The sequence below is a fragment of the Lissotriton helveticus genome, chromosome 5_1 (assembly GCF_964261635.1).
Source record: "Lissotriton helveticus chromosome 5_1, aLisHel1.1, whole genome shotgun sequence".
In the NCBI taxonomy this organism is placed as follows: Eukaryota; Metazoa; Chordata; class Amphibia; order Caudata; family Salamandridae; genus Lissotriton; species Lissotriton helveticus.
Window position 1 is genome coordinate 129429857 of NC_136065.1, and position 21920 is coordinate 129451776.

The 21920-nt window shown below is 45.1% G+C and overlaps 1 protein-coding gene across 1 annotated transcript in view; it reads left to right on the plus strand.

The window, feature by feature from the left end:
* Positions 1-21920, plus strand: part of C5 (complement C5) — a 354269-nt gene that overhangs the window by 44685 nt on the left and 287664 nt on the right. The window contains exons 2-7 of the mRNA XM_078641875.1: positions 1441-1633; positions 3374-3536; positions 5498-5568; positions 13022-13113; positions 15458-15540; positions 18182-18272. Of these exons, the coding sequence (XP_078498001.1) occupies positions 1441-1633; positions 3374-3536; positions 5498-5568; positions 13022-13113; positions 15458-15540; positions 18182-18272 (693 nt within the window). The remainder of the gene's footprint in view (positions 1-1440; positions 1634-3373; positions 3537-5497; positions 5569-13021; positions 13114-15457; positions 15541-18181; positions 18273-21920) is intronic.

Here is a 21920-nt window from a genome sequence, read left to right on the forward strand (position 1 = left end):
GTTTATATGCTTTTGATACACTTCTGGGAACTCCCCGGTCACACAGGCAATGACCATATATAAGTAGAGTGAAAAATTGGGTGAATTGCTGTAGTAAATTGAAATTCACAGGATGTATGTAGCAATGGGATTGTATTTCAGAAGATCAGGTAGAAAAATATTGTGTACAAAAATAATGTAGCCAAAGTATTAATTACCCAATATTGTAAAGGTAAGTATATATGGGTATGTATAAAATGACAAATCTTAACTTCAAATCGATGTACTTTGAAGATATATATATAATCAAGGTACATGCTATATAAAGTTAAAAAATCTGTTCATGCCTCTATATTCTTACCTTCACAACAATATGGTGGTTGAAATTTAGCCTATGATATTTTTTAGCTCGATATTTAAATACAATGTTCTGGTATAATACATGCAAAGGATATTATTTTATTGGAGAAATGAAGAATGTAACAAAAAGAAATTGAACCTTTTTTAAGTCCTAAAGAAAATGAAGTCAAAACCCTAGACAAGAATAGGCTATGAATGAACTAATTAGGCATGATTAAGGTATCGAGATTGACGTGTTGGCTATTTTTGTAAATACCCAGCTTGCCTCTTGGGTATGTAAAATAATGCATTAGTTGTGTTCGCTTACATTAAGTGGCAATAGATATGTTTGCAAATTAGTTTAAAATTGTAACTTACATATATGAGTAGGTAAAGACATACACATTGAGTAAGATTTGTGCTGCGGACCTAAGTGGCTTCTGTTCATGACCCCTTTATTTGCAGTTGTATGCCCGCTTCGCATTTTGCCAAGCAGGTGAAGTTAAAATAAAATAAGTAATCTTGTAAAGCACCATGATTTAATACTCTACATCCTCCTACCCAGGATGCATTTAGAGATTTACCCCTGTCAATTGCAGGAGTAAAACAGTCTTCAGGATAAGAATGGGGAGGGAAAACCCACAACAATTATTGGAATTGTTGGGTAAGGGATTTCTTCATAGGAGAAATTATAATCACCTTAAAGAAAAAAAGGTTTTAAGTGCATTATGTTTACACATGCAGAAATACACACCATCTGCATTTATACTTGTGGAGTAGATAAACTGTGTGAGTAGCATGAAGTTCAGAAAATAGTTTCAACATTTTGCAACTTGCGTGTGGGGTTGTAGAATACCTCGTGAATTCTAAGTTAGTTGAATATTTGCTCCAAATGTTGTAAGGAACTGATGGGGGTACATTTCTGACTATGCTTTGAGAATGGGGCCTGATTGTGGATCAGACTGTATCTCTTACCAAGTGGTGGCTTTCAGCGGTAGATAGATATGTTTTGCAGAATCCTGCCTTCCCACAGCTAGTGTGAGCAGTGTGAGCCTCTGTGTGGCTGCATTGACCTGCAAGGTGAGTTTGGCTGTTGACTGTAGTGTTTTCGTTCTCTTCTAGATACCTCATCACAGGACCTAAGTTGATCCGGGTTGGAGCTTTTGAAAACGTGGTGGCTCAAACCTTTGGCTACACCACTCCGATGAATGTAAATATAAGCCTCAAGAGCTACCCGGATAAGAAAATCACATATGATTTTAAGGTTCTCCAGCTTCATCAAGGCAATCAGTTCCAAGGCAAAGTAACGTTGATGGTTGGTATTTGTGGTCTTCTGCTGAGGTCTTCTTCAGTTTTTAGGAAGGGACCGCTATGTGGCAGAGTTAAACCTCAATTTCAACATTGCATAGGCCATGGCAACTTAGGGGGCAATCGTATTTGGCTCCTGTTATATATAAGAGCTACATGGATAAAATGTTAAATTGCCTCTTTTGGGGCCTGGTTAGATTGCTTTTGTCAAAATTACTGCAGTCCATTATTTTTGTCAAATTATTGTTAAATCCCGAGTTGGAACATTTGTTTACAAAAATAGGTAATTTCATTTTACTTTTGAAACGTTCTATGTGTTCCTAAATATCTAGAAAACATTGTGTGAATGTTTTTCCAGGGGTTGCAAAATTAAGTTATCTCAAAATGGTTGGAATGAATTTCAGTTGCTTCTGTGTTTGACAGTAGAGCGGGATAGCTCTTATTTACCTCTGTACTGGGCTGGAGGGTTTGGGGCAGTTGTGTCCGCCTTCCGTTGTAGATCGAGAAGAGTGTGATGTTTTTAACCCCGCTCTAACTGCATCAATGGAGTGCGCTATTCTCCTCTGTCCTGGTTGGGGGAGTGTGGAAATGTTTCTAATTTCCTCTGTTCTCTCCGGGGTGGGGGCATCAGTTGGTTTCCATTTACTTCTATGTCAGGCGGGGGAGTGTTGGAGGGTTTCTACTTGCCACTGTCCTCGGCTGGGGGGCAAGAGATAGTTTCACTTCCAGCTGTCCTTGGGGATAGGGGGCATGAGATGGTTTCCATCTGCTTCTCTTCTGTCCATGGTGGGGGATGTCAGGTTGGGTCTCAGTTGCCTCTGTCCGCAGCTGGGAAGCCTGAGAAAGTTTCTACTTACCTCTGTCCTTGCACAGGGAGGGGGAGAGGGAGTATTTCCTTCCCACATTCCTTTGTTCTTGGTGAAGGATCGTGGGATATGTTCACTTCCCCGTGCCTTCTGTGGAGGTGCGGGCATTGGATGGTTCCCATTTGGTCTGTGTTCGGTGGAGGGGGATGTTTTTCACTTCCTCTGTTCTTGGTGGGAGGAGCGGGGGAGAGTTTTCACTTTCCTCTGCCTTGGCAGAGGGTGACGGGTGTTCAGAGTAGGATTTTCTATCCAATTCCCACTATTCTTGGTAGGGTAGTGTGGAAGGATTTCCACTCCCTAGTGTTCCGGGCTGGGGGAGGTGAATGAGTCCTACTTCCTTCTCCCCAGGTCATGTCAGAGGGGTGTGTGTTACATTTATATATGCTTGTTAATGGACAGTGTTATCTTTCAACCTGTGTTCTGATTCTGAGAATGTTCATGGGGTACTAGGAACTGCATGCCAGGCAGTTGACTGAAGACAGCCTTGCTATATGTTGCTGTGCTGCTTATCTCTATGTTAAATAAATATTAGTATAATTGTATCTAGTCTATTTCTTTCAGTGTGGTTCACACATCTGTCTGTCTTGGTGGAGGTTGATAGTTCCTGCTTCCTTCTGTGCTAGGTTATGGGGCATGGGATTACCACCATTGAGGTGGTTGGATTTCCTTTCCTCCCGTACTAGGCTAGCGGCAGGTGGGTTTTCGCTTCCGGTTTCCAAGCCTTGGGTGAGGGTGATTCTAGTTCTCTCTTCCGTGTCAGGAGTGCGTGCTGTGGGTTCCAGTTCCTTGCTCCTGGTTGAGCGATCATGGGCTGCACCACACTTCTGGAGGTGAACTGCTGCACGCACCTCAATTACTCTTACTAAATTTTTTATTCCCAGATTCAGCCAAAAGATATCCCAAAGAGGGACAATGCCTTCCTCTATGTGTACCTGGGAGCCTACAGTGGGAGCTTTTCAAAAGAGGAGCGACTGCCCATCACTTTTGAAAATGGGTTCCTCTTCATTCAGACGGACAAGCCCATCTACACCCCTGACCAGTCTGGTAAAGTAACCGATTCTTTGTTGAAACTGTGAGAACATGCAATCATGCTTGGTTGACCACTGAAACATACAACAATGTCTCAAAGCTTGCAAAGTATCTGATCTCCCTGGTTTCCCCCCCTTCTTGATTTGTTCTTCTGTAATTAATTGTACTGTTTATAATGGTCCTTTTACTGACACCCCTTTGAAACATTGTTGTACATTACAGATGTTTGCCCTAGTCTCACCAGGGTTTAAGGGCTACCTCCTGTAGTCTGGTATTATTATTGATTGACCACTGAAGCAGAGGGCAGCTTTGAAGACATTCTCCTTTGATTGGCTGTTCCTCCGCACTGGCATGTTTGCTCCTGTCTTTGATTTACTGCTGTCAATGGCAGGAGTAAACTCCTATCCAAAGTAGCAAAGGGGAGATATCAGCCTCTGAATTGGTGGGTGTTTGTGGTAGGTGGCTTTTCCACATAGAAAAAGAAAAACCAGTTAGCATTTGCAAATGTTCACATGCACGTTTGCTAAGCATTTGCTCATTGCTAAATGACTAGTCTGTACATTTGCATATATGTAAAGGTTTATGCAGGTGCTTACTCCAGGAAAACTGCAAAAGTCACAGCTTGTTAGGAGTAATCCTGGCTTCAGGGAGAATTCACATAAAGTTGAAAACTAAATCCAAAGATATGTATGAACATGCTGGTGTAAATGTACAGTTATTTATAGGATTGTGTTCTACATAAATACCGGCATCAAACCTTCCTCTCGATTAATTTTTGATTAAAGACCACACACAGAATGCATTTCATGTCCAATGGAAGTGTCACATTTATGACATTCAAAAGCCAATCGAAGCACACAATTAAATGTGATGGCATATTAGTACACATGATCACTAAGAAACACAAATGTACGAATATTATTTGATCAGCAGTCCAAAAGTAGTGTAAGACACCCGCCCCGTAGAAGAATGCCTCTAGAGCTGTGCTTAAAATGAGATAAAAGTACTTTACCAGATGCGTGTCCTATCGACCAGTATCTATCGTCAAGGCTGATAGTAAAGTCTACACCAAGAAGGGGTCTACTTGTCTTACCTTGCTCTTGAACAATCTAGGCTTGAAACAACGGCATGCCTTTATTCTTGGTAGAGGAGCTACTGAGAGTGCTAAGTTAATTGTGGCACTATATGAACACATAGGAACAGAAAGGGGCGCTGTAACCATCCTCAGCATGTCGTGGCCTTGATAGCCAATCCAAGCCACAGCACAGTACTAAAACATCTGGAACCCAATGGCTGGAGAGGGATGCCTTAAAACACTCTCTCTCTAGAAACTTCTTTATAATATATTGATGACATGAGCTGGCTTAAAAATGGAAGTTCATAGTTAGGCGAAGTTCTTCAAAAAGTTGTCTTGTGTGCAATTTCTTCAGTTCCAAGAGCCCAGAGCAAGGTCGAGGGGTCAATGGGAATATAAGAGTACAGGTCTGGGAATGGGGAAACAAGACAGTGAGTGAGGGAGTCAAAGAGAAAAAAACACATCAGTTAGACAATAAAACAATTGTCGGGTTCATAGCTAGAAGAGACTTTTAAACTCAGGATCATTTGTGTAAGTCTTTGACTTGCTGGCTGATATTGTTGGATTTTTGGAATTTGTTTCTAGACTCAAAAATGTCTAAATGGGCTTGGATGAGCATTCTGCTCTCTGACCTACATTGTCAGAATAAAAGCTTCCAGTCACCCATCATGGTGAGCTGTGAATGTGAGGGGCTGGTGTAGTGCCAAGTAGGTGCTTGTACCCATGACCTAGTGCCAGGAAATCCTGTACTGTTTATTGTAAAACATGAGCATCACTTTAAAGCTGTTGTTTTTAATGTCTGGACTGTAGAAAGCTTTGACCACAGCTGCCATTTACAGTATTTTCTTGCCAAAACAATCTGAGTATGTGCTGTGACACCATTTGTTGTTTCTACTTTCAGTAAAAGTTAGAGTTTACTCTTTGGATGAAGAGCTGAAGCCACCAAGGAGGACAACTACTTTAACGTTTACGGTAGGTACGCGCCTGATGCCATATCAACAAATTCAAACTGTATACAGAGGTGGCATCGAGCATTCTATGATCCCTATAGTATCAAAAACAGGTACATACCATTATCAATTAACCTTTCCATCGTGACATCACAAGAAATTATATAGCTGATAGTGCTTGATTTGTAAAAAGAGTAAGTGCCGGGGCCAGATGTTTTCCTCAGAAGCCAGCCCACTGTGCGACGGAAGGTTGGGGTTGCTAAATACCAAGATGCTCCAGTCTTGATACCAACTCTTGCCTCTTTCATCCACCACCAGACACTACCCTCCCTGCCCCTTTCTTCTCAATCTGTCCCTGATTTCGTCCTTTGGCATGGTTTTCCTGCCTTTCCGTTCCCCATTCTTTCCTCTCTGTCTACCTTTCTCTCTATTGTTCTGGGTCAAAGTCTGATATTGAAGTATAGGTCCCTGTCCCCAAAAGTGAGTGTGGGTTGGCCCCACGTGCAACCACTGGCTCAAATTAAGCAATAAGTATATAGGGCCTCATTTATGAGAAATGACGCATCACTGCGTAAAAGCAGCGATGCGTCACTTCTCAGTGCGCACTTCTTGCGACATACCTGATGCGTCATATTTAATAAATGACGCATCATGTCGCAAGGAGTTACAGATACGTCAGTATTTCTGACGTATCTGTAAGCGCAAAAGTGATGCACTGCTGGAGTGTGTCACAAAAGTGATGCAACTCCAGCAAGACGTCCTTTCACATGGGGCAAGCCCCATTTGAAAGGGCCTGTGTCAGTCTTACGCCTGCTAAGAGGCAGGCGCAAGATTTTGACGCAATGGCACCCTAGAAGTGACGCAGTGTAATCTTATAGATTTCACTGCGTCACTTCTACGAGGCTCTTTGCAGAGGAACGCCCCCCCCTGCATACATTATACCTGATGCAGGTATAATATAGCGCAGGGGTTTACAAACTGACACATCTGCTTAGATGCGTCACTTTGTAAATAGTGTGCAACAGGGGGCATGTTTTACGCCACCGATGCATCACAAAAAGTGACGCATCGGAAGCGCAAAACTGACGCAAGGCCTCATAAATGAGGCCAATAGCATCTAACCATGATTCAATTGCTTGTAGTGGATCTAAAAATATCCAACACAAACTATAAAAAAAAATTCCTAACTTCAAAATCATACAGAATCAGTTAGAAGGCAGAAATAAGAGGAATTCTTGATTTGTGCAGGTGGTTGGTGGAGGTGGGCAGCAGCACTCATATTATGGGGTCAGGTCTTATTTTTCACCATAGGACTTTCACTCAGAATAAGAGAGAAAAAAAGACAGAAATAGGAAAAAAGAAGGAGAAAGAGAAAGATAAAGTAGAAAATAGTAATTAGGCAAAGAAAGCAGGGATGACAAAGAATACACAAGAGTGGGATAAGGAGATATGAAGTGCAGAGAATGGAAGAAAGAGACATGAGGAGGAATTGAGACTGGGAAGTCTTAATATTGGGCAAACCCAAAATTTGACAACCCTGGAATTCAGCACCAGAGGCAGCAGGCGATATGGAAAACTTTGGGCCCCTGCACTTATGTTTTTACAGAATAAGGAGTATGCAACGTGGATCATACTGTTCACAGCTATCCATCTTGGTGGCCATTGACTGACGCCCTCCCTATCAATCAGTTCCTTGCTGGTCCCAGAAGGAGGGCGCTGTTGCACACCTCCCCCAATATCTTCAACTGTGCAGTTGCTGTAGAGTCAGGAGAAGGCTCCTCTCAAAGCTGAGATACATGATCACTGCTTCAAAGTAAGGCAGATGGTGGGCTTTAGCAACAGGTTGATGCACTCCTAGTAGACAAGGATGAACCAATTCATAATCCTTCTCGACAGGTAACTGCACCAAAGTACGAGGCGTACATGAGAAATTAAAGTGGCTCACCATAATTCGGATCTTTAAAGATGCGCGTTTCTTTGCTGCCTCTGGGCAGCTGACTCAGTGAGGGACCAGTACCTTGTCTCAGCTGCACCTTAAATGTCTGTTCCTGCCCCACTGTCATCACTCTCTCTCTCTCTCTCTCTGAATTGCTTGCCTGTCTGTGCTTGTTGAGCAGTGTGGTGCTGGTGCTTTCGGTGTCCCATTGTTCAGTTCCCTTTATGCTTGGCCCCCGGATCCGGGGGGCAAAAGTTCAAGCTTCAAGCTTGTAACTATTTTAGAATGGCGCCAACAAGCTGCCAGCGCCGTTCTAAAATAGTTAGCTTCAACAGGAAGCACTAATAGAAGCAGGTGCTCGAGTTTAACTGAATTTGTGTACTGCCTGCCTGCTTTTGTGTATTGTGTGCTTGTGAGTGTTCATTGCCCCGCGCATGCGTGTTTCCATCCCATGTTGGTATGTGCCTCTATCCCAGGTTAATCCTCATTTGACATGCTGTAGGTGTTTACCTCTTCTAGTGTCAGATTCTCCTTGGTCCTACCGTACTTGTCTGCTAGGCACAGTGTATGCCCTGGCTCCATATGACAGTGCTCTAAAGTTTGGAGGATGGTTCACGGTCTCTGGCCTTGCATCTGTATTTTAAAGACCTAGAAGCAAGTGTCCTGATGGAGGTGGATCCCAGCATGTTTCATGTGTGGGACTTGTTAAGCGCACAGCTGCCCGTAAGCCCCACAGCTGCCCGTAAGCGTCCCGGCGCTGAAGACCGCTGGGGAACCCGTCCTGGCTTTCCCTGTGAGATGGTCCCTTCTGGGTATCTCCAAGGTGAAACCAGGCATCCCCGGCGTCTGTGGGGGGCCGTTGTAGAGATGAGGCAAGCTTAATGCCCAGAGTTGCCGAGTGTGATCCCTGGTTAGAGTAGGCACCGAGGCGAGAATTATCGAGTCCGCTGACCCTGGTCCACGACCCTGCCGCATCGGGAATTGAACCCTGGTCCCGGGCCGTTCTCTGCTTCTGGGTCTGCCGCCTCTAACCAGTCAGCCACACCACTCCACAGCATCAGTATGCTTCCGGTCATGGTGTATGTCTTCTTCCAAATGTAGATTTTGTTTTATCCCAGAGTCAGTCCCCTGTCACTAATAGTCTGTTCTTGCCCAGTGGGTGTCTCAATTATTATGGCTTTGCATCACTGTTGGGTTCAGGTCTCGAGGATTCTGTCCTAGACTGGAGTCAGTTCCCTGTTTGAATAGGATCATCAGTAACATGGGTGTGGTTGATATGTCAAGTATGTGTATTGTTGTCATGTTGTTCGGTGTATCCATTCGGAGATCTTTACCAATCTGGGTGTGAGCCATACGAAGGACTGGGATGTGCGATACTTACCTTGAGATTTGTGTTTGTATGAAGTACCCAAGACTATGGGCAGAATGGCACAACAACGAGTGGGGCAGAGGGCAGAAGGGCACAACAACCAGTGGGGCAGAGGGCAGAATGGCACAACAACCAGTGGGACAGAGGGCAGAAGGGCACAACAACGAGTGGGGCAGAGGGCAGAAGGGCACAACAACAAGTGGGGCAGAGGGCAGAATGGCACAACAACAAGTGGGGCAGAGGTCAGAAGGGCACAACAACGAGTGGGGCAGAGGGCAGAATGGCACAACAACAAGTGGGGCAGAGGGCAGAAGGGCACAACAACGAGTGGGGCAGAGGGCAGAAGGGCACAACAACAAATGGGGCAGAGGGCAGAATGGCACAACAACGAGTGGGGCAGAGGGCAGAAGGGCACAACAACGAGTGGGGCAGAGGGCAGAATGGCACAAAAACGAGTGGGGCAGAGGGCAGAAGGGCACAAAAACGAGTGGGGCAGAGGGCAGAATGGCACAAAAACGAGTTGGGCAGAGGGCAGAAGGGCACAAAAACAAGCGGTCTCGCACAACAAAAACCCCGCGAACAGGCAAAGTCTGTTCTTGCCCCAGTGGGTGTCTCAATTATTATGGCTTTGCATCACTGTTGGGTTCAGGTCTCGAGGATTCTGTCCTAGACTGGAGTCAGTTCTCTGTTTGCATAGGATCATCAGTAACATGGGTGTGGTTGATATGTCAAGTATGTGTATTGTTGTCATGCTGTTCGGTGTATCCATCCGGAGATCTTTACCAATCTGGGTGTGAGTCATTCGAAGGACCGTGATGTGCGTTGCTTACCTTGAGGTTTGTGTTTGTATGAAGTACCCAAGACTATGGTGTCTTGCTGGGGTCCACATTAAGCATGGGCGCAAAATCTGTTCCGCTCGCGGATTTTGCAGATTTTCGGCAAATTCGCAATCAGCGAATTCCCGCGAATTTGCCGAAAATCCGCAAATCCGCGAGCGGAACGGATCCGGGGGCCAAAAGTTCAAGCTTCAAGCTTGTAACTATTTTAGAATGGCGCAGGCAAGCTGCCAGCGCCATTCTAAAATAGTTACTAAGTTAGCTTCAACAGGAAGCACTAATAGAAGCAGGTGCTCGAGTTTAACTGAATTCGAGCACCTGCTTTATTTTATCTATTAGTGCTTCCTGATGAAGCTAACTTAGTAACTATTTTAGAATGGCGCTGGCAGCTTGCCGGCACCATTCTAAAATAAAACAGGAGAGGGGCAGAGGGCAGAAGGGCACAACAACGAGTGTGGCAGAGGGCAGAAGGGCACAACAACGAGTGGGGCAGAGGGCAGAATGGCACAACAATGAGTGGGGCAGAGGGCAGAAGGGCACAACAACGAGTGGGGCAGAGGGCAGAATGGCACAACAACGAGTGGGGCAGAGGGCAGAAGGTCACAACAACCAATGGGGCAGAGGGCAGAATGGCACAACAACAAGTGGGGCAGAGGGCAGAAGGGCACAACAACGAGTGGGGCAGAGGGCAGAAGGGCACAACAACAAGTGGGGCAGAGGGCAGAATGGCACAACAACGAGTGGGGCAGAGGGCAGAAGGGCACAACAACGAGTGGGGCAGAGGGCAGAGGGCAGAATGGCACAACAACGAGTGGGGCAGAGGGCAGAAGGGCACAACAACGAGTGGGGCAGAGGGCAGAAGGGCACAACAACAAATGGGGCAGAGGGCAGAATGGCACAACAACGAGTGGGGCAGAGGGCAGAAGGGCACAACAACGAGTGGGGCAGAGGGCAGAATGGCACAAAAACGAGTGGGGCAGAGGGCAGAAGTGCACAAAAACGAGTGGGGCAGAGGGCAGAATGGCACAAAACTGAGTGGGGCAGAGGGCAGAAGGGCACAACAACGAGCGGTCTCGCACAACAAAACCCCCACAAACACGCAAAGTTTGTTCTTGCCCCAGTGGGTGTCTCAATTATTATGGCTTTGCATCACTGTTGGGTTCAGGTCTCGGGGATTCTGTCCTAGACTGGAGTCAGTTCCCTGTTTGAATAGGATCATCAGTAACATGGGTGTGGTTGATATGTCAAGTATGTGTATTGTTGTCATGCTGTTCGGTGTATCCATCCGGAGATCTTTACCAATCTGGGTGTGAGCCATACGAAGGACTGGGATGTGCGTTGCTTACCTTGAGGTTTGTGTTTGTATGAAGTACCCAAGACTATGGTGTCTTGCTGGGGTCCACATTAAGCATGGGCGCAAAATTCGTTCCGCTCGCGGATTTTGTGGATTTTCGGCAAATTCGCAATCCGCGAATTTGCCGAAAATCCCAAAATCCGCGGGCGGAACGGATCCGGGGGGCAAAAGTTCAAGCTTCAAGCTTATAACTATTTTAGAATGGCACCGGCAAGCTGCCAGCGCCATTCTAAAATAGTTACTAAGTTAGCTTCAACAGGAAGCACTAATAGAAGCAGGTGCTCGAGTTTAACTGAATTCGAACACCTGCTTTATTTTATCTATTAGTGCTTCCTGATGAAGCTAACTTAGTAACTATTTTAGAATGGCGCTGGCAGCTTGCCGGCGCCATTCTAAAACAAAACAGGAGAGGGGCAGAGGGCAGAAGGGCACAACAACGAGTGTGGCAGAGGGCAGAACAACAAGTGGGGAAGAGGGCAGAAGGGCACAACAACGAGTGTGGCAGAGGGCAGAAGGGCACAACAACGAGTGGGGCAGAGGGCAGAAGGGCACAACAACGAGTGGGGCAGAGGGCAGAATGGCACAACAACGAGTGGGGCAGAGGGCAGAATGGCACAACAACGAGTGGGGCAGAGGGCAGAAGGGCACAACAACCAGTGGGGCAGAGGGCAGAATGGCACAACAACCAGTGGGGCAGAGGGCAGAAGGGCACAACAACGAGTGGGGCAGAGGGCAGAAGGGCACAACAACAAGTGGGGCAGAGGGCATAATGGCACAACAACGAGTGGGGCAGAGGGCAGAAGGGCACAACAACGAGTGGGGCAGAGGGTAGAATGGCACAACAACGAGTGGGGCAGAGGGCAGAAGGGCACCACAACGAGTGGGGCAGAGGGCAGAAGGGCACAACACCAAGTGGGGCAGAGGGCAGAATGGCATAACAACGAGTGGGGCAGAGGGCAGAAGGGCACAACAACGAGTGGGGCAGAGGGCAGAAGGGCACAAAAACGAGTGGGGCAGAGGACAGAATGGCACAAAAACGAGTGGGGCAGAAGGGCACAACAACGAGCGGTCTCGCACAACAAAACCCCCGCGAACACGCAAAGCGCCCTGCGAACATGCAAATCGCCCCGCGAACATGCAAAGCGCCCCGCAAACACACACAAATAAATAAATCCACAAATTCGCACAAATTTGCAAATTTTGCAGATCGTCAATTCGCAAATCCGCAAATTCGCGGATCGCGAATTCGCAAAATTCGCACATACTTAGTCCACATTATCCCTTCGCTCAGTCTATGTAGCTGGGTGGGTTTTGGTTAAGTATGTAGTGACCTAAAGAACAATATTGCTGTTCTGCTGGCTGCATTGACGTCAGTGGAGGACCGTCCCTGCTCAGAAACCTGCCACCAGATCATTACCATCTAACTACTGCTTGAAAGTTGTGATTGACAGGCTGTTGTCCCATAGAGTTCTGATGACCTCTTTATAATGGCAAGGCAAAGTGCATATACCAAGAGAAGACAACCATGTCAAGGGCTGCTCTTTTTTCATATCCCAACAACACAGGAAAAGACTCAGGACCTGATGCAGAGTTTGGTGAAGGGTTACTCCTTTACAAATGTGACGCCAACTGCCTTATTGAAGTGCCATGGGATATAATGCACTTGTAATACGATGGGAAAGACAGAGCATCCCATCCCACAAACAAAAAGCTAATAAGGCACTTAGAGTTTGAAAAAAAAACACCTGATGCATTTTACCTCCTCTTTTATGATGTCACTGGGAGAAGGAACACCTCGCCTGCCTTCGAAAATTGACAGGCTGGACTAGAGGCTGGGCATCCCTACACAGTGTAAAAAGTGCACAAAGCTTTTATAGTTCGCAAAATATTTTGCAGCATTACTAAAGCATAAAATGTTTTGTTTACCTCCACTCAAGAAATGAGTTTACACATTTAATCTTTTTGTTTTTTATTTGGAAGGATCCCGAAGGTGTCAAAGTGGACTTAGTCGAAGCTGAGGACTTCATTGGAATTGTATCGTTTCCAGATTTCAAAATCCCCGCCAATCCAAAGTAGAGCGATTTGAATTTATCTTTCTTTATTCCTTTATTTTTTGCTGTTGTCTTCAGTGCTCCTGTCTAAGACATATGTTCCACTAGTGCATTACCTCTTTGCAGGTTTGTAGTTGTGCATTTTGTGCAGGCCAGCTCAGTTTAGGTAAAACTAGTGGTACTGGAATTATGCATTTCTGCGGTTGTGGCATTGTCTTCGTAACAATGGATTTGCCACACTTGCCACATAGTCAGTCCATAGTATACTCCATAATTAGCAGATTTTAATCTCAAATAACTTTACTTGCTAAAAGGAATCAAAAGTTACTAAAAACATTGCCACACATGCGGCCATAAAGTGGCAGCCATTTACTCTGCAGTGACAGGGGTTGTATGTCAATACAACGCAGTGTTTACACCGCACTAACATTAGAACGCTGGTTTTACAACACAAGTCGTTACCACGACTTGCGCTGTAAGGTGCTGGACTTAGGAATAGTAAGATTTACTATTCCAACACCAGCCTACGGTAGGGAAGGTGTTGGAATAGTAAATCTACTATTCCTTAGCCTAGAGCGCCCTCAAGCGTAAGTCGTGGTAACGACTTGCGTTGTAAAACCAGCGCTGTAATGGTAGTGCGGTGTAAACGCCGCGTCGTAATGGATGTTCCCCGTGACAGGCCATCTTTCTTTTGCTGACTGCTGCATTTAGGTGTTTAGCTGATAATAATGAAGTGCATTCTCCGCCCAGACAGTATTAACATTGTTAAAAAAAATGACAAAACAGGGGATCAGTACTGACACAAAATGTGTTGCATTACACCACATAATTTGTTTTTTTCTTCCTGCATATGTTAGTTAATAATGACTCATAATGTGTTCTAATCTTCGGCATGATTCCAGTGGTCCTACATATAACACCCAGCACAGGAAGCTGGGCAATCAATCATTTTATACAATGACACTGGACAGAGGCCACATGTATATCACATGTAGGCCTAGGGAGACAGAAAGAAAGAAAGAGAGAGAGAGAGAGAGAGAGAGAGAGAGAGATATGTTGAGAAGAATAGTGACTCTAGAGTGGAGAGAGTGGATAGAGAGAATGAGACGGAGGGATGGGAAAGATAGGGCAAGCAAAAGGGGTAGAGCTGGGGAAAGAGAAAGAGAGAAAGAGAGAGACAACAGGGAGGGAGTAACATGAAAAGGAGCAAAAAGGGATGCAAAGTGAGATATTAGAGAAGATGTCTACAGGATCATTTTCGAACATGATCTGAGTGTCTCTCTGAGCAGGCAGAGGCTGCTTATTTTAGAACAGTCAACGTATTAGTCTGCAAGATGCATTTCATTATTTTGTAAGATGTGACAGCTCTTTAGAAGGATGCTATTGTCCCTTGAAGGGTGCTTAAATGCCAGGGTCATCCAATATAGCTGTGAGAAGTGTCACTTTCAGGTCTGTTAGTGTACTAACTGATGTGAATGCTCAAACTGATAAACAGCAATTGTAAATGTAACAGAAACTAAAGCGATAAACAGAGAAGAAAGACTTTACAGAGAAAGGCAAATTTAGGTGTTGTGGAAGAGCGGTTTTAAGAACCTTCTATGTACAGATTGTTTGAACGAAGGCAAAATGAGGAATGGCAAGTGGTGTGAATGCTGTTTCTTCCATGAGAGAGTACCTTTACCCATAAAAGTTTGGGGTCTTAAAAAGTAGGCAATTACTTGAATGCTGCACTCTACCAGTAAAGGGGTTTTGATATAGGTGAGCATCATAAAAGTAGCTGAGGTTACATGCTATGAGGTGTTGGCAGGTAACTGTAAAAAAGGATTTTATTAACTGCTATAAAGGCAGACATTGATCTATCTGGGCATTGGGGCTCCTAAAAGCGGTAGTCGATACACAGGAAATAGTTGGGACATGATTTGGAGAGAGCCTCCTGCCAGAATGATGAGGTCAAGAAAGAGAATTTAATTTATTGTTTTTTTTAGAGAACTGCTTTGAGAAATCAAGGTGTTTCACTCTAGTCTAACCAATAGGCAGCACCTAGTGTCTGGCCAGAAGTCACTATCTGGGCTCTGAATAGAACTCTTTTGTCAGTTCCTTGAGTAACCAACTTAACAGGCAGCATGGAGAGTGCATGCGTGCCACCCTTTGAAGATCTGGGCCATGGTAGGAGTGGACGGGGGCGCAAGTGAACTAAATCCACAGGTTAATGCACAGAATGTCATTCTGTCAATGGACATACAATGGCTCAACTGCTAAACGTAGGGGTGTGCTCAAAATGTGCCAATATTCCTTTGAAGTCACTTCATTAAAGTTATAATGAGTCACGTGTATTAATCTGCCCACCTTGTATTTTCTGTTACAGGTTTGGCATTTGGAAGATTGATGCGGCTTACAAGAACGATTTCAAAACCACTGGACACGCATATTTTCAGGTCAAAGAATATGGTGAGGATTTCCAGTCTACTGTTTCAAAGTTCACAATTGCTTTAAAACATTTTTGGACATCAAGTATTTATCCCCCCAAAAGACAACTGCCCTCTGGTATAAAACATTGACAGGGGATATGGAGTGTCTGTTGAGGCAGACAGAATTAGATGAGGTATTTGACTTAAGGAGGTACATCACTCTCCTCTACAATGATAGTAGGAGGCTATAAGACAGTCATCAAGCACAAGACAATATTAAAGAATCACTCAATAATAACTTTATAACGAACCGCAAAGGGCGCTCGATGTGGGCTTCAGTAGCCGAGGCAGCAGTGACATAGTTGGCGCTATCTTTGTAACAGGCAAAGAAAAAATGTCCATTTGCAGCAAACGTCTAGTAGGGAGTTGGGATATCAGTGGACGTGAAGGTTAACTTGCTAAATTGTCAATGTTTTAGGATTTGAAAATTTGGGGTCATCCAAATAATGTCCATCTATGTTACTCTCTTAATGGGCCGTTTTGTTTCCTTCTCTGATACTCTTTTAAGAGCATTCATAAGCCAAGCCCGTACAAAAGGCTGTACACAATAATGATTCTTGTGGAGCAATGCTGTTAGATACCCACAGTGAAGAACAAAAGGAAAACAATTGCAGGCAACTCAACAAAATATTAGATTGGTTAAAAGTCTTTGACTTGGGCCTCGTTGCCTTTTAAAGTCCTTTTCCAATCTGATGGCATGATTTGTTTATCATCTGTTCCTGAGATTGAATTTAATTTGTCAATGCTATTTTGATGCACCAGGTGGATTGAGGGTTCAATGAAGATCTTAGTGTAAAATGTGTTCCATTCAGTTCCACTATCACCAAGTCGTTCAAAGTAGAGTTACAGACCGAGGCCTAGTCTAGCATTATGGAAACACCCATCAGCTGCATTAGATGCACTAAACTCGATATTGAGCAAAGGGTAATCTTTATCTACCCGGTGCAAGTGGCAACGGACCTTCAGGAATCGGCACCAGAACTCAATCAATAAATGTCAATGCCCAAAAGCAAACGAGGAACGCGGTAGTAAAATATGCGTCATGTTCAGGAAGTTTATGCCGCAATGTCATGCCCATCTTGCTAAACAATTCCAAGTGAACTGAGTAGTTTTACTATAGTCACATGCTGTAAATATTGGGTTTGAAATATCAGGAGGACCCATAATAGGAGTGAAAAATGCATTGATAGCCTCTTTCCTTCTAATATTTCTGAATTCTTTTGTAGATGTAACAGGGGCAAACCCTTATGAGCCATATGCTTTGCGCCTTTCCTGCTATTTAAATCTTCTTTGAATTCACTTATTGATGGGCACATTATCTTTACACATGTTTTGTAGTTCATGATTCTTCTTTGATTATTTGTTTACATATATTCACAGTGTAGTGGTGTTTTGTAATAGGTTAGCTGAAGCCTCAGGCAATTTTACCAGCTGGAACTCCCTGGAGTTGGTGGAAATTGAAATACATTTTTAATTTACACATATTTATATCTATGGAGGGAAGTACACATTTTATAATGATGGCAAAACACATATCAGCGGTTGCTTTTATTCATTCCTGGTTGGCTTAAACAGCATTTTGAACACACAAGGAGATGATGGACGGAGCGCTGAAACTTTTCAGACACTCACCCCCAGTCACAGATCTGGGTTGAATCCATCATCATTCTTTAGCTCACTTTTCCACCCCAGTTCAGACACAGCTATATGCAAATCAGTCTTGACCCTGTGCCTCGGGGGAACCGTCCAGCCCGAACTGCCAAGCCATGTCTTCCCTGGACCGGAAACAAGCATCCTGGGACCAGTTTCGGGCTAACAGCCCTCATCAGCCAGGCTAGCTTGAATCCAGTGGCAAAGTGAGCAAGGGGCCCACGTCTGGGTATAACCTGCCAACTTAGGGCGAACAAAGCAAACACAAGGAGATGATGGACGGAGCGCTGAAACTTTTCAGACACTCACCCCCAGTCACAGATCTGGGTTGAATCAGCATTTTACCAATCCATTTTTAAAAATCAAAAACAAATCATTTAAAAATGTCCTTAAACTCCATGCAGGTTTAACTAAGTTCACAAGCAAGGAACACCGTGCCAATCACACCCCCACTTTCCTTGTTCGTCCTTTTGCTCAGTTAGCAAAGCAGCTTGTTTACTAAGACTTCAATTAGATTATACGGTGCAAAGTACGGATTAAATTGGATCAAATCTTTCCATAAATCCTTTTTCTATTAACATCTCTGTAATGGGGAGCTGGTTACGTGCACATGCTTCACGCTATGCACACGGCTGGTACAAGGGCTGTGCCTTCACATATGAGGAAGATGGCCGTTGTCCCTGTAGTCAGGAGGAGTAGGAACCTATACCGAGGGAAGGTGGTCAAACTGAGGCAGAGCTTGTAAGCAGGGGGCACATCATGACCATGGTACCCCATGGTACCCAAGGCCTGTCTTACCATCCCTACAGGCGTGCTCGTCCTGATATTTTACCCCCTCACCTTACCTTCTGCACGGTTTTTACTACTTAATGCATTAATTGATCATTGCTTAGATGGGAACCCAATGGTCTTGAGGTCAATCTCATTTGGTTTCTTCAAATCTATGATTTGTTATTTTTATTTATTTTCAGAATTGCCAGGTTATTCCGTTTCCATCGAGCCTGAAGCTTTCGTGATTGGTTATGACAAGTTTGAGGCATTTAAGATCACTGTAAGAGCAAGGTACGTCACGCTGGGTAAAACTCAACTTTTTTACATTAACTCCTTCCTGGGTCTATATCTCAATCTTCTGTTCTCTCTCTGTTGATCTGTCTCACTCCTTTCCCCTCTCTTTCACTCTCTCACCTCCAGCATTCTTCCTCCCTCTATTTACCCCTTCAACAGGTACATTTAATTTCATTTTCCAGCCTTTCCTTTATTTCTATTTCTTATTCTCCCTCCTTTATTTGACTTTCTTTTCATTTTCGCGTCCACTCTATCCCTTCCCTTCATCTATTCTCCACACATCCATCACTCAATTTCCTCTTTATAACTTTATCTCTACTTCTACCTCTGTGTCTCCCTGTCTCACGCCTTCGTCCTGGTCTCCTTCCTCCCTCGGATCTCCCACTTCTCCTTCTCTGTACCAGTCCATCTCCTCCCACAACTTCTCTCGATCCTGCTCACTCTAAATCTAATTTAATTCAGAAATGCTTTATTGACATGACTCTGTTTACAGTGTTGTCAACTCTTCGTTTCTTTTCAGCAGTGGTTCTGAACCGCAGCGCAAATTCGGCCTCGGTGTTGGTGATTTATTGAGTGGGCGGGGTTCGGACAGCCCCCCGGCCGTCCTCCGCACACGCCCACTGTGACGTTGGATAGCCGGCGGCCGTCCAGGCCATTGAAGGGGTTAACCTTTTGCATTCATTTGGATCCTCACCAGGGTCGGACTGGCCTAGAGGGCAATCAGGCACACATAGTGACTTGTTAGATAGGCTGGCCTGATAGTACAATGTGTGGGCCAGTTTTGTGGCTGTTTGTGGGCCTGTTTTTATCATTTTCTGGGCCGGTTTTACTGTTGATTTCCCTGATATTAAAGCAAACATTGCCTGCAGCAAGATCAAATCCATGTAGTCTTCCATACCTTGCAAAACACTTATACAGTGTGTCTTTACAAGATCAAAAGCTGTCCCTATTTTGAAGCATGAAACAATTTTTTAGCTATTGAATTCACTAAAGGGGCCACTTTAATTTTGGTTCCCTGGCCTATTTTTGACCCAGTCCGACCCTGATCCCCATTGAATCATAGCTTGAATCCTGAGATCCGCCCTACCACTGAGTCATTATTGGAAGATGGGGACCCCAGTATAAGCAATTTCTTTGATTTAAATCTTAAAACAATGGTCAAAACTACAGAAAGAAGTATACCCCAAACAAATGCTCAAATACTGAAATATTTTGCTTATTTCACAAATATAGAAAAAGTTGTACCTTTTTAAATTTGATTCTTTATTTGTAAATACTTTATTCATTTAATGTATTAATTTTATTATATTTAATTTTGTAAAACAGTTGCTGATCCCCTGTGTTGGCCTCACAGACCCCCAGGGGTCCTTGGGCCACAGGTTAAGAACAGCTTCTTTACAGAATAAAAGGTTTGCAAAGATTTTACAGTAGCAATTCCAAGCCTCTGGTGGTGCCAAATGGCTAGGGTTGCCATCCTTCTATACAGAGTTGGGACACCATGCTTCTAATCTTAGGCTTTTCAGTTACAAAACCTCCTGGTGCACATTTGGCTACTAAATTCAAGTGCAAGATTGGAAACATGGTGTCCTACCCTTCTTGACAACCTGGCCAATCTCGGCCTCAAACAACTTGTTGACACCCCCACCCATGTTGCCGGACATACGCTCGACCCAATCTTCACTTCCAGCAAACACATCTCCTTCGATCGCACCACAGCTCTTCATTGGACAGACCACAGGTGTGTTCACTTCAGCTACAAAACCACCTCGACCTACAACCCCCCACAACCTATCCCCCGAAGAAAATGGAACAAAATAACCACCGATCAACTCCTCACATCGCTCAACCAAAACCCACCCGCCCTCTCATCGGACCCAAACCAAGCTGCCACCAAATTCAAACAATGGATCACTCACAGCGCCGACGAATTAGCACCCTTGAAAAACCATCACACCAAACAAGACAGCAAAAAGGCCCCCTGGTTCAACGAAGACCTTAAGAAATCCAAAAAGCTATGCCGCACTCTCGAGAAAACATGGAGAAAAAACCCAACCACCGACAACATGACCACTTTCAAGACAGCCACCCGCAAACACCACCAGCTGATTCGATCTACCAAGAAATCAGCATTCAAGACTCGACTCGACAACAACGCCCATAACAGTAAGGAACTATTCAACATCGTCAAAGAATTCACCAACCCCACCGCAGCCTCAAACGATATCACTCCCCCCCAAGACCTCTGCGATTCGTTATCCTCCTTCTTCTACAACAAAATTGCCGACATACATAACAGCTTCGATAACAGTCCCAACGAACAATCCTCTCCACCCCCCCCACAACCTAAAGCGCCCTCTAACAACCTCAGCGCCTGGAACCCAATCACCACTGAAGACACCATCCGCCTTATGAATTCCATTCACTCTGGTTCACCAACCGACCCATGTCCACACCACATCTTCAACAAAGCAGACTCCATCATCGCACCCCTTCTCCGTGATGTCATCAACTGCTCCTTCACCTCTGCCACCTTCCCAGAAAGCTGGAAACATGCCGAAGTCAGCGCCCTCCTGAAGAAACCCACAGCAGACCCCTCTGAACTTAAAAACTACCGCCCCATATCCCTCCTCCCATTCCCGGCCAAAGTCATTGAGAAAGCCGTCAATAGCCAACTCGCCGCATTCCTCGAATCCAACAACTCCCTCGAACCCTCACAGTCCGTACTTCGAGCCAAACACAGCACCGAAACCGCCCTCATCGCAGCCACAGACGACATCCGAACACTATTGGACAACGGAGAAACAGTGGCCCTCATTCTACTCGACCTCTCCGCCGCCTTCGACACTGTCTGTCACAACACCCTCATACAACGCCTCAGCAACATCGGCATAAAAGGAAAAGCCCTGGACTGGATCATCTCGTTCCTAGCTGGAAGAACTCAGAGAGTCCGACTTCCCCCATTCAAATCAGAAGCCACCGAAGTCATCTGCGGTGTACCACAAGGATCGTCGCTCAGTCCCACCCTCTTCAACGTTTACATGAGTCCACTCGCTTCCATCGCGCGTCAACACAACCTTAACATCATTTCCTACGCTGACGACACCCAGCTGATCCGTTCCCTCACCAAAGACCCCAACACCGCCAAAACCAATCTCCACGAAGGCATGAAAGAAGTAGCCGTATGGATGAAAAACAGCTGCCTTAAACTTAACTCAGACAAAACGGAAGTGCTCATCCTAGGATCATCCCCCTCTGCCTGGGACAACTCTTGGTGGCCTGCGGACCTAGGCTCAGCACCCACTCCCACAGACCACGCACGTAACCTTGGCTTCATCCTAGCCTCCTCACTCTCGATGACCAAACAAGTCAACGCCGTCTCATCCTCCTGCTTCAACGTACTTCGTATGCTCAAAAAGATCTTCCATTGGATCCCCGCCGAAACAAGAAAGACTGTCACCCACGCACTGGTGACGAGTCGACTAGACTACGGAAACACCCTATACGCCGGAATGACAGCCAAATTACAGAAAAAACTCCAACACATCCAAAACGCATCAGCGAGACTCATTTTGGACATCCCCCCGCCAAGATCACATTACCGGCCACCTGAAAGACCTCCACTGGCTTCCCATCAACAAGAGAATA